The sequence below is a fragment of the Eurypyga helias genome, unplaced genomic scaffold, assembly GCF_000690775.1.
Source record: "Eurypyga helias isolate BGI_N326 unplaced genomic scaffold, ASM69077v1 scaffold9385, whole genome shotgun sequence".
In the NCBI taxonomy this organism is placed as follows: Eukaryota; Metazoa; Chordata; class Aves; order Eurypygiformes; family Eurypygidae; genus Eurypyga; species Eurypyga helias.
Genome location: NW_010249504.1, coordinates 43,947 through 60,805, shown reverse-complemented (window position 1 = coordinate 60,805; position 16,859 = coordinate 43,947). Strand labels below are relative to the sequence as shown.

Sequence of the window (16,859 nt, the reverse complement as noted above, 5' to 3'; positions counted from 1 at the left end):
CGGGGAAATGGAACACAGAAAATGAAAAACATTCCTCTGTAAAACAGAAATGGAGAAGCACTGCTCTTGATTCGGTGCAAGTGTGGAAACAGTTGTTTCATGGTATTTTGTACATTACCCAAATTGTTGCAGCCTGGCGCTTGCATTGAATTTTAGGAAATGCTGGATTTCTGAATGATAAATTAACTAAAAAAAAAAAAAAAAAAAAAAAAAAAAAAAAAAAAAAAAAAAAAAAAAAAAAAAAAAAAAGCTAATTTTGCAGACAGGTTTACATGTAAAAGGCTAGGTATTTAGCCACCTCAGCATTGATTAGTTTTGGATGTCTAAGCTCTGATACACATGGCTTCCCATGGCTTCACTCTACAAAACATATTTACAACGTGAAGAATACATCTACAAGAAATCTACATTTCAAGGGTTTTACAAATCATTCTTGTATCTTTCCCCTGAATTTGACTCCCTCCTGTCCCCTTCCCCATGTCAACTTTTTTCTGCCCAGCTCAACGGTCCAAAGTCTACTCAAATGCAGCTCAAAAGTGTTAAGACTGGGCATCAGTTTAATAGTTCCTGTACTCAAAACCATGTGCAATTGGTTACAACTTTTCACACCATGAAGGAATTCTGATTCTTTAGCTTTTCAAGTTCTTTAATTTGTTGTCTCAAAAATAGTATCCTGCAAGAGAAAAGAACTGAATTAATATCAACGTTTCCGTTATAGAGATATTAAGTATCTACACAAGCACTTCCACAGTCTCAGCAAACAAACCCAAGCTCCTTAGCTCTATTAATGAATTTCATATATTTTAAATGACTTCCCAACCTGCTCAATCACCTACCAACACTGTGTGCAGATGCACAGAGACCTGCAATATTTGACTCCTTAGTTCAGAAAATTAAATTGCTGTATTTCATTATGATTGACACTCGGTTATGTTTAAGCTTGCTCTTCACTTGAGTTAACTCCCAGAAAAAGCAGGACAATGGAGGAGTATGCTGAATAGCGGAATATTCCCAAGGATGGTATTACGCCTGTGACACGCAGTTTTCCAGACTGTCCAACAACCCAAAGCACTCACAGCATTTTTAAAAAAACCGAAAGTTTTCTTCTAGGCACAACACTTTCTTTCTAGTATTTGGTTCTGTGGCTGGTACAGTAACAATTTACTTTAAAGGAAGTCTCTAGTGACAGTAAGCTCCAATCTCAAAATATTTGGTCATTAAAAGGTATCTGAGGAAAAAAACAGTAACTACACCTGACACAGAAATAAACGACATTGCTGACAATTCCCTTAGAAATCTTTCCTTCCTCTACTGAACTGACATAAACTACTACTGTGATTAATGAACATTTGGTTTACATACTGTTTCCCAGAACTTTTAATGAATATTTTGTAACAACTTTTCATGATGCCCAAGTGTAACGCAGCATGGGAACGAATTAAGAAAATATTCAATGAGGTTGAAGTTTTATATTGATATTGTATAAAGTCTGAAGCAACTTTAGTAGATGCAGAAAAGTTAATTTTGTACTGAAAAGCAGGTGGAAAAACTATTAGGATAGACACACTGAAAAAAAATTAACTTAAAAAGGTGTCAGTGAAAAGTGCCTTTTCACATGCTGTAAGTTACGGTTCAAACAAGCTACTTGCTTTGCCCAGAGCTAAAGTTCCCTCCCAGAACAAATTTAAATCGTTATCTGCTGTGCAAAAGTATAGAAATAATAGCATTATTCAAAAGTATTGGGTTTTGATAATCCCATCCTTTGCAAAAGCCTCCCCACACCAACTTGTTACTTATGCCATATATTCCACGTCTTTGGGATTGCAGCAAAAATAAGAGATACATGTTATCACAGATTAAAAGTCATAATAATCATTCTCCATTGACAGCGTAATGATACACAACGTGCAGGAAACAAGGTGCTATTTAGTGAGCTGAACCATGACATCTGACATGTTATTTCAGATGAAATGTGCACCCAGAGACAGAAATTAAACCTCAGGAGGTTTTATTTAATCTGTAAGAAACCAAGAAATTCATTAAATATTCTACAGAAACTGTGATTTATGTAATGAAGTTACAAAAGAAAATTTTGGAAAGAATGGACATTTCAGATTCTTTACTAGGAAAGATTTACAAATACATTATAGCCTACTTCTGACTACAAGGACTGTTGTGCTAACTGCCAAAAAGCAGGAGCCTCTAGGCTAAAGCTAGCTGTTTAAACAGCATGCAATGCTATTAAAACATCTTAAAACAGTAAATCAGAATCACCACATTCAAAATGCAGTGTGAATTAGGATAACATCATTCAGCCTGGTCTAGTGGACAGTGTCCCTGCCCATGGCAGGGGAGTTGGAACTAGATGGTCTTTAAGGTCCCTTCCAACCCAAACCGTTCTGTAATTCTATGAAAAAGGAAACTGAATATGAAAGTAGATTCAGGATCATGACTACAGGTGAAGAGTTTCAGCACGACTGAACTTTTCAATTTTGCACAAGTCTTTAACAAGAGGGCTGTGTATTGCTTCAGTGATACTCAAGACACCCTCTATTACTGACTTAGGCAGCAGAGTACTCTGCCCTAATTGACATCTCACTGAGGAATCCCAAGATCTCCTCAGACACCTCCTACCTGAGTAACAAACATTATTTTTTTTCTTAGTTTGTGATATCAACGAACTCTTCAAACTTGTTCTGGCTTTAGACCTAACAAATGTCTCATGCAAAATGGAGCATTTAAGACCAGTATAACCCATGTAGATGTGTACCTATGCGATTTATGCATCACGCGTGGACAGCTATTTTAGAGGTATGCTGAATTAGTTAACCAGTTTCTCCCAATGCCTCTGGAAAGACACTTCTATCTCAGTGAAAATACATACAGAAGTTGCATATATTGTTCTATTTGTTGAAGACTAAGAGATATGTGTGTGGGAAACAGGCAGAATGTACACAGGGAAAACAACTTGCAAACCTGGTGAGTATTAGCGTACTTAGAAAATCATAAATAAATACAGCTCATGCGAAACAATGCCAGAGTGAGAATCCTAATAATACCTTGAAAACTGCCATTTTGAAAATAAACACAGAGCACACACTTACCTTTGCTCACGCAAAGTTGCTTGAATTTCACATACTCGAACTAAAGATCTTAAATTCTTTAATTCAGTACAAATTTCTGACATATGGACACTTCCCATGTTATGGGCTTCCTCACGTAATCTTGATGCCTGTAATGGTTACATGTACAGGTTAGTGTTTTGAATCATGCACTGGAAGCAACTGGCTGTAGCCAGTGGACTGCTGGATAAGTATATGTGGAAACAGCAAAGCCCTCTAAGAGGGAAGATTAAATCAGAAGGACACTAAATTCTCTACAAAAGCCCATTTTAGAATCAGAAATTTACACTACTGGCTGCCAAGAGATTGTCTAACCCAGGACCATGCTAAGGCAGGGATGGTTTAAATTTCCTTAATCCTAACAAATGTTTACCCAACCATCTTGAGAAACAGCACATGACAGGGCTCTGAGTTTCCAGAAGTAATTTATTAGTTAAAAGTCTCTGTCCACTATTTCAATGGCAGACTTAGATTTCCCATCCAAACTGAGCCTTGGCGACAACAATAATGTCATCTTCTTTCCAGCTACCTTGCACAAGGGGAAAAAAAACCAAAACACCTCCCCAACCCTCTTCAGGTGTTCTCTTCCAGACAAACTCCATTATTTTAATATCCCCATATAGTCAGGTGGAGACAAGCACAAGTGTCAATTTAGAAGGCATGACCTATGTCCAGGTTGTTCATTTTCTAAGGTCTGGATGCTGGATATGTGACTCCAGAGAACTTGAACAGCACCAAGGAAACTAGTGTAATTACTCTGAGGCCCTGTGTACCACACTGCAATAAGAATCATAGAATCATAGAATCACAGAATGGTGTGTGTTGAAAGGGACCTTAAAGATCATCTAGTTCTACCCCCCCTGCCATGGGCAGGGACACCTTCCACTAGACCAGGTTGCTCAAAGCCACATCCAGCCTGGCCTTGAACACTTCCAGGGATGGGGCATCCACAGCTTCTCTGGGCAACCTGTTCCAGTGCCTCACTACCCTCTCTGTGAAGAACTTCTTCCTGACATCTAATCTAACCCTCCCTGATTTCAATTTATACCCATTACACCGTGTCCTGTCACTACAGGCTCTTGTAAAAAGTCCTCTCCCAGTACCCTTGTAGGCCCCCTTCAGATACTGGAAAGCTGCAATGAGGTCTCCTTGGAGCCTCCTCTTCTCCAGGCTGAACAATGAAAGAGCAATGAAAGAAAGAGGATTTCTTGCAAGTGGCACACTGAAAAAAAAGTTGTTTCAAATAGATTCTTCCTTGTAGTGTTACATTCCCAATACTATACTGGGCTGTATCCGGAGAGGTGTGGCCAGCAGGTCAAGGGAGGTGATTCTGCCCCTCTACTCTGCTTTGGTGAGACCCCACCTGGAGTGCTGCGTCCAGCTGTGGAGCCCTCAATATCAGAAGGATATTGACCACTTGGAGCGAGTCCAGAGGAGGCCACGAAGATGATCAGAGGGCTGGAGCACCTCTCCTATAACGAAAGGCTGCGAGAACTGGGCTTGTTCAGCCGGGAGAAGAGGAGGCTCCGAGGAGCCCTCATTGCAGCTTTCCAGTATCTGAAGGGGGCCTACAAGGGTACTGGGAGAAGACTTTTTACAAGAGCCTGTAGTCATAGGACAAGGGGTAATGGGTATAAATTGAAATCAGGGAGGTTTAGATTAGATGTCAGGAAGAAGTTCTTCACAGAGAGGGTAGTGAGGCACTGGAACAGGTTGCCCAGAGATGTTGTGGATGCCTCATCCCTGGAAGGGTTCAAGGCCAGGGTGGATGTGGCTTTGAGCAACCTGGTCTAGTGCACGGTGTCCCTGCCCATGGCAGGGGGGTTGGGACTAGATGATCTCAAGATCCCTTCCAACCCTAACCATTCTATGATTCTATGATTCTATGTTATGCTCGGCTGTACTGGGTCTGACTGGGATGGAGTTAATTTTCTTCACAGCAGCCCATACAGTGCTATGTTTTAGATTTGTGACCAAAAGTGTGCTGGTAACACACAGCTGTTCCTGAACAGTGCTCACATAGCATTCAGGGCTTCTTCCTTTTTCTGCCACTCCCCTACACCTCCTTGTCAAATAAGTTGTGGCTGGACAAAAGGCAGGGAGGGAACCTAGCTGGGACAGCTGATCCAAACTGAACACAAGGATATTCCATACCATACAATGCCATGCTCAGCAACAGAACTGGGGAGCAGTTTTCCAGGGTTTGCCAGTGCTCAGGGACTTGCTGAACATCAGTTGCCTTGTGGTGGCTGCTTTTGAATCACTCTTCCCCCTCTCCACCACCCTTTTACTTATTAAACTGTCTTTATCTCAATCCATGAGTTTCCTCACTTCTGCCCTTCCAATTCTCTCCCCCATCCTATTGGGGAAGAGTGAGTGGGTGAGCGGCTGTGTGGTGCTTCGCTGCCTACTAGGGTTTAATCTACATCATCTGCTTAAGTTCCTGTATACTTGATTTTCCTTCTCAAAAATAATGGTATTTAGCACAGGGCTTCATCAACCTCTGGCATTTCTCCACTTCAAAGAAGCACTTTGCATTCTAATTCTCTACATTAAAAATTGTCTTTTCTGGACTATGTTGTCATCCAGGAGCACCTTCGTCTCCAGCAGGCCATCATTTTGCATGTCCTCCCTACACAACTCCAAAGCCTTGAGACTGACAGAAAACTATCAATAACAACTTTCAAAGTACTCCTTTGTAAGCTGACCAGTCACCCATCTCAAAGTAATCTTACTTAAAAGGCCTTAAAATCATTTTTGCATACAAGATTCTCGTTAAAAGGCGTTAACAGCCTTGCTGCACACCAGGATACAACATTCATTGCTTTCCCATATTACCAAAGCCTGATAATTTATTAAAAGAAAAAAACTTCAAAAAACTGACATAATTTCTTTCTCCTATTATCAGGGTTTTCTTTTCAGGTGTTGGTATAACAGTAAATTAATCATTTTTCTTACTTAGATATTGTTCAGTAGTCCAAGTACCTCTACAATTACTGAGTTGAGACCACCTACAATTCCATTTTTCACACTCCTTAAAGATGTTGATTATTTCCTAATTAACCACATCACTGGATTGTTTTCCACATTAATTGCTTCTTATCAGCTCTACGAGACAACTGCTAGTGGTTCAAAGACTGTTTTAGCTACTCATTACTGCGCAGCGCATTTTCTTCAGGACTGACTGCTTTAACACGTATCCGTCCTGGCTCACCTAACGTATGTACATATTTATTTCTCATTTTACTCTGGCATGTGCTCTTATGCCCTAATTTCGATTTAAGCTATGCATCTGCTTAGAAAGACAAAGAAACCAAGGCACTGTGTATTTTAGCCTCTCCACTTTCATCTAGCTTACCTCCTTCAGTATGCATCGCACCTACACTTTCATTCACCTTTCTTTTACATCTGGCTTAGGTCCTTCAAGTGTTACTACTCAAAACCGGTCTATAAACAACACGGTCACTCGAAATCAAGAAGACAGGGCAATACAGCATGTAACACTTGGCATAAAGATAAAAGTATCCAACTGAGTACATGACCGCCTAGCATTAGCTGGTTTTTTTTTAATCTCTATTACTGATAGAGGGAGGAAAAAATACCTATGAACCGTATAAATCTGTATTTTTTTGAATTAAAATATATGTTAATTCAGTACCCAGTGAAAATAACCATCAAAACCAGGGGCCAAAGCCATAGCGAGAAGCACCTGTGCTGCATCACTTCCTTAGACACACATTCCAGAGCAACGGCTCAGCCATCTGACTCAGTACAGGTTGGTAACGTCTTAAAACTGATTTTTAAAAGAATTAAGGAAAATAAACAAACCAAGAACCCCAAGTAGAGTCCAAATAGGGCATCAGCCTAGACTGCACTTCTGAGAGTCATCCTGCAAGTTATTACCCAAAAGCCTCCAGTGAAGGCTTGAGCCAGACCAAAGTAAACTGGGCTAAGTAAGATTAATATCCCACACAGACTGTGTCAGACAGGGTTGCCTGTGAAAGGACTTGAACTGGACTCTGTAACCAATACGGTTCCTTTGAGTAATACATTCCAAGCAGCTGACATGCATCCAGTTTCCCTGCATTACCACAACAGGATAGGTTTCATGCAGTTACAAAATATGGATGGCAATTCTACTGGATTTCCCATTAGGTAAAAATAGCCCAAATTCAGTCTGAGCGCTCTACATCATCTTAAAAACTAGGTACAACAAACAAGACAGAGGAGTTCCTTTTTCACTGTGTAGAGCCAGTAACTCAGTGACTCAAACTGTGGAGTAGTCTCAAACAGTTTAACTCTGCCACCTAATTCATAACATTTTCCATAAAACAAAAATATTATAATAAAAAATAATTGAAATTTATGTTCTTTGCAAATTTCAACATAACTCTGGCAGTAAGAAAATAGTTATGAGGATAGCTGTGCATCTGAAAGAATTTCAAAAGCACCGACACTTTAAATGGCAATCATAAGACCCGCAGGTCTAGCCTAATCTCTCTCTACACTCTCCTCTCTTCTGGACAAGGCCAAGCATCGGAGAAGCTGTGGATGCCCCATCCCTGGAAGTATTCAAGGCCAGGCTGGATGAGGCTTTGAGCAACCTGGTCTAGTGGAAGGTGTCCCTGCCTACAGCAGGGGGGTTGGAAATGGATGGTCTTTAAGGTCCCTTCCAACCCAAAGCATTCTGTGATTCTATCAGGGTTTTTTTAAATATGTTTAATTCCTAGAAAAAGCAACCTGTGTAAGAAACCCAGATTTTAAGCTACACATTTTGCACTCCCACAGGGAACAAAGCACGAGCGCACTCACCTGCTTTTCTGCATGATCTGCAGGCCAGCCTTGAACATGCTTTATAAGATTTTCATTGAAGTGTGCTGCTAGCGTAGGTGTTAATGAACAAGTGGGCCGTACAGATGTATTCTGTGGTGCAGGTGTTGAATTTGATGCACTAGTGCTAGAGGTATGATTTGGACCTGGTGATGGGCTTCTTTGACTACTAGAAGAAAGAATAAGAAAAAAAAAGTGAGCATTTAAACACTTAAAATTCTTTGCTTCCAGTCACAAAAACACATCAGGCATTTAAACCACAAGTAAATACTTCTGGGTAGACCAAACCCCCTTTTCACAAACATCCTACTTATATAGAGACTGTTTGAGTGCTACAATATAAGAGTGGGATTTTTTGGTTTGTTTTTTAACTTTTGATAGCTGGTCAAGAGATGTAAACTGTCTCTATATTTTAGTGTTGGATAGAGAATACGTACATGTATGTTCTTCCTTCAAACAGCTGCAAACCTAAGATTGTCAATAATGATATATCAGATGGAGTGAAGCAGGTTTATTCAGAGTACTGGCAAGTGTCACAATAATCATTAAGTACAAAACCTGATGTCCTAATCTAAAAATACAGCCATACGAGCTTTGAAGAGCATAACCATTTAGTAATGCCAAACCACAAACACCCAGGTGACTGTGATACTGAACATCCCCACTTAAACCAATCAAGAGAGCAGAAGTACCACAGGAGAAGTTATGGCTGTAGCTACCAACTTGATTGCTTTACTGAAACATCTCAATGCTCCCGTTTTTCTGGTTGGTGTGTTAACCTGTTGCCAGAGACATGTTGAGCTGATATGTATACTGTGAAGACAAATCAAAAACTCAGTGCCTTGGACAAAACCTTTGACTGTCCTTTCTGACCTCCATATGCAAACACGACACTTAGGTTAGCTGAACACTACACCAATACACAGCATTTCCAGTTCTACTTTGCAACTATAATTCTTGGTCAAAAAGTTTTCTAAAGTTTCCCAAAAAACTCTCATGTCCATCTTGGCATAGCATTCTTCTGCCTTATGCCTGCTGCAGTGACTAAAAACGGTGGGTACTGCTTAGGTAAACCTTTGGTAAACTGATATGACTGACTAATCCACAAGGACTCTTGTACTCCCAATTTGCAAATACTCGCCCTCCACCTTACACTTGGATAGTAAGCTCTTTAGGTAAAGAAGTAGGGGTTTTTTTCACTTGTATATCGTAGCTTTATTGAGAGAAGTGATACAGCCTGAACACTTCAGCCCAGCAGAAGTTCCCCCAAAATCTTTAAAAATCACCAATACTTAAATTTACTCTCCACGTGTCCAGAAGCCCAGGTATCAGAGGCCAGCAAGAGCACTACGCACTCACATTCGATGGATCCAACCACATCTGACACAACTGCCAGAGCTGCAGCTACACAAGAGTTAATCACTGTTGTTAAGTTCTGTATTAACTTAACAGAAGTTAATGGAACTCCTGTTAAGTAACAGGAGTTACTTAACAGTTGCCTTATCAGTGATAGGCAACTCTGTGCCTTTCACCAGCATCAAAGCTGCTATTGGTATATCACTGTTACAGGTATATCACTGTTATCACACAAAGGATCAGAATGTGGGATTTGTCTCCTCCTTGCAAGCACTGCTGTCCAGGTGAATCTGATCTTCTAGGAAACCACATCTTGCACTGAGAGGGGTATAGAACCTTAGAAGCTAACGTTTCAGCATGTGCCCTTTTCTAGTACCCCATCCCTTGCTTAAACAAGGCCTCTACACTCTTACTTCCCTTTCCAGTATTCAATCCCTCCCATCCCCACGCACACTCACAGAGAGGGGCTCTGTTCTTCTATTTACTAAGAAGAGGTGGGAGCAGCACTAGTTATCCATGCAAACATGGACAAGGACAGGTCAGGATGAAAACAGTCTGCTCTGTCCTCTCCACCCTTGTAAGGGAAGACAAAGGAAGCAGTAATCTTGAGCAGGAGAAAAGAACATCGCTAGCACTGTAACAGTGATGGTACCTCACACTTGCAATGTTCCTTGGCACTACATATAACTGAGAAATAGTAGTGCTCATTATCTAAATCCCTAGCCATTACTTGTAAGATTATGTTTACAATCCCTCTCCCACTGGCAGCAGCTTTCCAACACAGGCCGTAATTTCAGTCTGCTTTTTAAAACTTTTATACTACTTGCCTGCAATTGCTATCAAGTAATACGAAGAAAAACTAAAACTGACAAAACTCTTAATTCATCACTTAACATACCCTCTTGAGAGCTGAGAACATCCTAGCATAATGCAACTACCCTTAGCCCAATGCCCAGTTACCCTAATCACACTTGCACAGAACTACCACAGGTGTCCAAACAAACAGCCAACAAATTAGGTACAGCACACTGCTCTGCAGCAAAGACTTTAACCTCATGCCTTTCAGGATCCCCAAACTCATTTAAAAGCTTTGAATTAAACAGAGCAAAATAATATGAAGATTTTGGCAGGCAGCTTTGTTAGAGCTGTATACATAGACTTCCCTTGATTTCAGACAGCAGAAGTTGCAAAAGGAAATATATGATGTAACTGAGGGGAAAAAAGTATTCTTGGGTTTTGTGCTCGTGTTCTCTTCAGTAATTGGCTCAACTACTTCAAAACCACTTATAAGTGCAAACGCTTAACTGTAGAAATACTGAGTTGACTAGGAAAAAAATAGCCTTTAGATTTTGAAGCTGGAGTTGCAACTAGCCAAGAACATGAAGAGCAGCAAGGGCTGTACACCAGGCGGAAACGAATAGTTAAGGAACAGGTCAGTTGTTCCTTCACAAGGCAAGGGGACCTAGAGACAAAGGACATGAAAAAGGCCAGGATAGTTGGCAAATGGTTTTTGTCTGGGTTGTTATAGGCACAGCCTGCCCTCAGGCCTCCCACATGCCCAAGCACATCAGCGGAGTCAGTGTGAGTCATGTATCACCTACAGCAGAAGAAACAGTTAAGGAGCAGTTAAGCCAACTGGCCAGTCGTTAAACCACTATGGCCACGCAACTAGATGGCACGCACCCAGGGGTAAGCAGGGTGCCAGCCAGTGCGACTCCAATGCTGCATCACCCTGAAGCAGCATGGTGAGGGGGTAAGTTTCCTGATGATGTCAAGCAAGTCTTGCTAGAAGGGGTTCCAGCTACATGAAAGATTAAAAGGCAAAACAAAAGAGCCAGCATAGATTTACCAAGGGCAAATTATGCCTGACCAACCTCACTGACTTCTACAATGAGATGATTGGCTCAGAGGATAGCAGGAAAGCAGTGTTGTTGTTTATCTTGACTTCAGGAAGGCCTGTGACATCATCTCCCATAGCATAATAAAGCCAAACTGTTCCCTTATCCAGCCCATGTTTCATGTGTAAGGTGGGTGGAAAACAGAATAAACTGCTGGGCTCAAAGGCTGCAGTCAGCAGCACAAAGACCAGCTGAAGGCCAGTGACTAGTGCCATCCTTCACTGATTAATACTGGGGTCGAGTGTTTACCCTTGTATTAAAACCTAGACGCTGGTACCCAGTGCACCTTCAGTGAGTTGGCACATGACCCCTACTTGGGGGGAGCAGCCCATGCACTGGAGGGTAGGCTAGGCAAAGTGCCGCCCTTGGGGCGAAATAACCCCATGCAGCAACACTGGAACAGCCCCATGGAACAGCCTAGGCTTAGTGCTGTTCTACACTGTTTCCACAGTGAGTAGAAAGTAGCTTTGCAGCAAAGGACCTGAGGACCCTGGTGGACAAGTTAAATATAAGTCAGCAAAGCAGGCCAAGCACATGCTGGGCTGTATTAGCAAGAGTGTGCTTGAAGAAAGCAATTCGTCCCCTATCTTCAGGGCTTAGGAGATCCACAGTACCTGGAGCACCGTGTAGCAGGGAGCCCAAAACCAAACAAGAATTAAACTGCCACACTAAAGGGATCCAGCAGAGGACCACACAGATGACATGGGGGCTGAAGCACAGGCCGTATCAGGAAAGGCTGAAAGAACTGGGTTTATTCAGACCGGAAAAGTGAAAGTTGAGGGAAGTGGATTGAAGGATCTTCTTACTGTTTTTAACTACCTATGGGGAGCAGACAGCCAGACTCTTTTCAGAGATGCACAGTGACAGGACAAGAGGCAGAAACACAAGTTGCAACAAGGGAAATTCTGATCAGACACAAGGAAAGAAATAATTTCACCGTAAGGTTAGTCAAACATTAGAAGAAGATGCTCAGAGATATTAAAAAATCACCTAAATAATGCACTTATAGCCAATTCAAACTTGCTGGTCCTACTTTGAGTTGGGACTTGGACTAGATCACAACTGGAAGTCCCTTCCAACCTAGGTTATTCTGCGTTTCTGTGTATTCATACAACATCAGCATACTGATGGTGCAGAGAAAGGCTACGTTTATTAACTAAGTAGAACTGCGACATCCTCTCCAGTACTTATTTCCTCCTTAGTTCTAATAGGATTAAAGTTTCTCTATGACTTGCCTCCTTCTCCACACATTAAGTCAGCTTATCTGACTTGTGTTTCATCAGTAAAAACCACCCTCCCACATCAGAAACGTTTCAGGAAAATAATTAAAACCTGTGAGTTACTGAAAAATAAAGTTGTATCTTAACTATGAATAAAACATACTGTCACAAACTATCCCAGTTCTACTCTGTTAACAGCAGGGGGAGCTACGAATGCAGCAATGATAGCCAGTTCCAAACCACAGCCGTATTTTTCAGTGCTTCAATAAGGCCAAATACCTGCCCTGGCTGCTGGATGAGTTAAAGAGTAACTATGCCACAGGTAACGGAATGCTTCCAGAGAGCCAGACACATCTGTTCAAGAGCATGAAAACAGGTTGGCTCTGAAATACAATACTACAAACTACAAGATCTTACAACCTACAAAAAAATGGGAGGTAGGTAAAGGAAAAATATTCCCAGTCCTTTCTGGAAACAAAGAGAAACCAGCAAGCTGATGAAACTATTAATTACGGAAATACTCATTAAGTTCCATTTTTAAAGCAGTCACAAATCACGGCATGTCTTTGGTATCGCCTCTTACAAAAAGACTCACTACATGCCTACACCGCATTAATTTCCTAACTTACGTGACTGAAATGCTCACAACTTTAAAGTTACAAATAGCTATTCACTTATTTCTTAGACAGTGCTTCCTCCCAAACAAGCTAAAAATAATTTCAGCTCCCTTTGCTTAAAACTTTTAATACTAAAACCAAAGGAAATAGAGCTGTGGTTAACTTCTGCACTATTAACCTGTATTTATGTGGTAGAAAACTGCAAACTTAATTCCTAGAGCCTCTATTTGTCCACTGTTCAGGGTGCTAAACTGCGGTTCACTCCTACGAAACAATGTAAAGGGAGTTAACCCCCAGAGCAGTCCCCAATCCAGCTGACTGCCTTCACCTACACAGGATTAATCTGTCCTCTATCAATTCAGAACTACTGCCCGGACACCGGAAACCTTTTGCAGATCTACACATAAATCTACACAGGAGCTGTTCCATTTTCATTCAGCTCTGCTGCACCGAACACAACAGCAGTCTAACACGTTTTTTTCCAAATCACCTGTTCCTTAATATTCCATTTTTTGAAAATAAGAATTCCAAAAATGCTTGAACTTGTGACCCACAATATACCACAATCACAAACGTGTAACAATTTGAGAGCTAGAGAATACTAAGCAATACTGATACTGTCACAGTATCTCTGAACCTAGGCTACACTCTCTCCAATATGTGTGCACTGCCTCCTGCGCCGCCTCCTCAAATATGGGACACGCACGACTGCTCTGCTGCAGCTGTACAGTTGCTGGGACAAACTCTGCTTCCCTTCTCCAGCAAAATGCTGATACCAAGAGCAGCAATGGTTTGCACAGGGCCAGGAGATCCCTAAAGGGAACTTGATATGGTTAAGGGTTATGTCGAAGTAGGAAGCCCTATAAGACAAAAGGTGTTGGGGAGGGACACAGTACAGCGTATGGATTAGCAGGCCAAATGCCCATCAGTGTCACTACACACAGACTCCAGGCCATGGTGAACGTTTCCAAGAATAAGACTACCTTCCTTAGCAAGATTTTCTATGGGAAAAGGGTGATCAGCAAAGGAAAAAGTAATTCTAAAATGTTTTTCATTAAAGCAGCAAAATTGCCTGATAGACGAAAGTTCTTATTAATTTCAAAATCTAATCACATTCAGCAAGACACCACATAGAAAGAAACAAAACCTCCAAACTCTGAAATCACAATACAAGGAATCACTTCTAAAACCGAGTCCAGAGTGTCAGGACAGAAATGTTAATTCTCTCTTGCTTCTGTGAACGGAACTCTAGTGGTGGGGCTAAAACGGAGAATCTGCCACAGCAGCTCTGTAACAGAGATATTTAGTAGCAGCAGAGTTAAACCATACATTCCATAAATAAAAGAAGAATCCACAGATTGCAACACATACAACGTACACTGGATCCAGAGCAAAAACTAAGGAGAGCACAGAGAAGAATTTCAACATACCTTGAGCGCTGAAGGCTTCGTGGAGAGGCAGGTTCGTGACCTGCCTGCTTGTCAGCTATTACCGGCTGCTGAGGTGCTGCCTGTGAAGCTGGTCCTTGTTTAACACCTGGAGTAGCAACCTGGAGAGTTCAAAACTTCGTTAGATTTCCTCCAGAGTAAACAGCAAATCTGAGAATCAGTAGAAAACATGGAAATTACAAGACTAGTGTTTTTTTCTTTTTTTTTGATATAAGGTCTTCCATTGACATAATTTTCATATTCTTCACAACGTGTTTTTTTAAATCATCTAGTTCCACAGCTGTGACAGATCAGTTGTTTTACTAAAATCAAGAGAGTACTTAATAAACGTAACAGAAGCAAATTTAGATACATGTGACTTGCAAGTTTTCCAAATATTGCAAGTTTATTAAGTGAAACAGTTCAAGCACGTTTTCATTTCTGATCATATCTCCCACACAAGCACCAAGCTCACTTGCAACCTTAGAACTGAACTGTTCATTATCCAAATAAAAATTTTCACTTTAAAAGTTAAAAAGTTCCCTACTTGAAAATACATTACTAAGTGTCAAGAGCAGAAGCAGGTGATAACCATATTATCACATTGCTATCAGAAATGGAAAAAAAAAATCTAACGCATTTTATCAGTCTGCTACTTCCCCTTTTTAACTGTTCTGTCAGTTCTGAACTGATGAATGACGAACAAGTCACCAGTAGCTTTTTGCTTTTCCTTTGTACACACTGACATTTAAGATATTAAGACACCACTTCACACTGGGAATTCCTGAACCACATCAGGAAGAAAAGTTTGGGAATATGCTAGTAGACACTAGCATATTAGCATAGTTAGAGTAAACAGAGTTCAAGCCACTTCCCCTCCTCCCCATACCCCATACCTTGCATGCCTCTGTCCCTTTAAAATTCACCCCCCACTCTGGAAAATCAAGCTAACAATTTTAAGAAAGAGGGAGAGAAGAACAATGGGTTGTAGGGATCAATAAAGACAAGACCCATCAATCAGGTAGCCTGTCTGGCCTTTGCTGACATCAAGCTGGTGTAGGTTATTAACTAGTGGTCATCTGAAACTCTAGAAATTCTCTCAGTTTCAGAAACACTCCTGTGAAACAAACCACAGAAAGCAAGACAGACAGTATCTGCTAAAGGAGTCAAGACTTAACTTCATTTATTTGGATATGCAGGATATTTTCCTACAAACTCAAACCTACTTACACATCTAAGAGGAAAAGCCACCTTTTAAAAGTATAATCAAAAGCAAAAAAAAAAGTCTGAATAGCACAGGGAAAGCTCATGGTTCTGGAAAGATAAAGCAAGATCCTTGTAAGATTGCTCTGTGTGTTGAAACCAACAGAACTATACAGCTGAGAGGGGCAAAATGGTAGCAGTTCATAAATCGATATACGAAAAAGACTACCCGAGTGTCTTTATGAAATGTATGACATGAAGAACTTTGCTATCAATGTCTGATGAATTTTGCTCACCCTGTGAGCAGACATAATTATTGAGGCTGTTCCAACAGTAGGAACAATTTCAGAAGGAAACCACCAGAGGTAATACTTTTACCTTGCAGATCCAAACTGGAAAACTAACCAGCTCCTTGGCTGGTAAAACCAAAAACGGATTGTAAAGAAAAGCTGGGATTTGTGAGATAAATGAGTCACAAAAATATCTTTACTATTCCCTATTTTCCATGTGTTTCAAAGACTGTAAGCATACCAGGAACATAAAAATAATAAGGGCTAAAAAACCCGATAAATTCCACAAGCAACATTCTCCCTGAACTTGCCAGGTCTGTGTAACACACCACACACAGTTATTTTGCAGAAATTCAGAACCATTTCTAACCATACAACACAGGCACAGCTAAACAGCAAAATGGGATGGCTAGGATCCTGGAGTCTGTGACACCTGAGCTTCCACACGCATACAGCAACCCAGCAGGCAGACATACCTAACAGCTTGAGTTTAAAAGCAGTACAGACATGTTCACGCAGTCCTAAAGAACAGGCCCTACTGTGCAAACGGCACTACACTGGTCCCAGAGCCAGCCTAAGTACCTGTGCATCTGGCACTGGGCTCGGCTCGCATGGTGTCCGTCCGCCCTGTCTACGCCTGCTGCCCAGAAACACCCCAAAGACAACCAGGTTGTGCTCTGAAACCAAGTGTGTCCTGGCACGGCACCACACCTTCATCAGGCATTATTTACCTCAAACTCTTAGAGCTGGATAAGCTAACCTGACTGACAGATCCAAAGGAGTACTACAGTAGACATGCTCACACTGGAGCTGTTGCCACCCAAACTCTCGTCTCAATCCCATCTTATGGAATTGAATTATGTGAATACAGGAACTACCAAAAAAGTTCTTTCCCT

General features: G+C 41.2%; 1 protein-coding gene across 2 annotated transcripts in view; it reads right to left on the bottom strand.

The window, feature by feature from the left end:
• Nucleotides 1–231: 231 nt before the first annotated feature.
• The window catches only part of WAC (WW domain containing adaptor with coiled-coil), a 59,349-nt gene continuing 42,721 nt past the window's right edge, over nucleotides 232–16,859 (bottom strand). For both annotated transcript variants that reach the window (XM_010151383.1, XM_010151384.1), the window contains 4 exons: nucleotides 14,474–14,592; nucleotides 7,935–8,121; nucleotides 3,105–3,232; nucleotides 232–673 (listed from right to left, as the gene is read on the bottom strand). In XM_010151383.1, coding sequence (XP_010149685.1) covers nucleotides 604–673; nucleotides 3,105–3,232; nucleotides 7,935–8,121; nucleotides 14,474–14,592 — 504 coding nt within the window. In that variant the 3' untranslated portion in view covers nucleotides 232–603. The remainder of the gene's footprint in view (nucleotides 674–3,104; nucleotides 3,233–7,934; nucleotides 8,122–14,473; nucleotides 14,593–16,859) is intronic.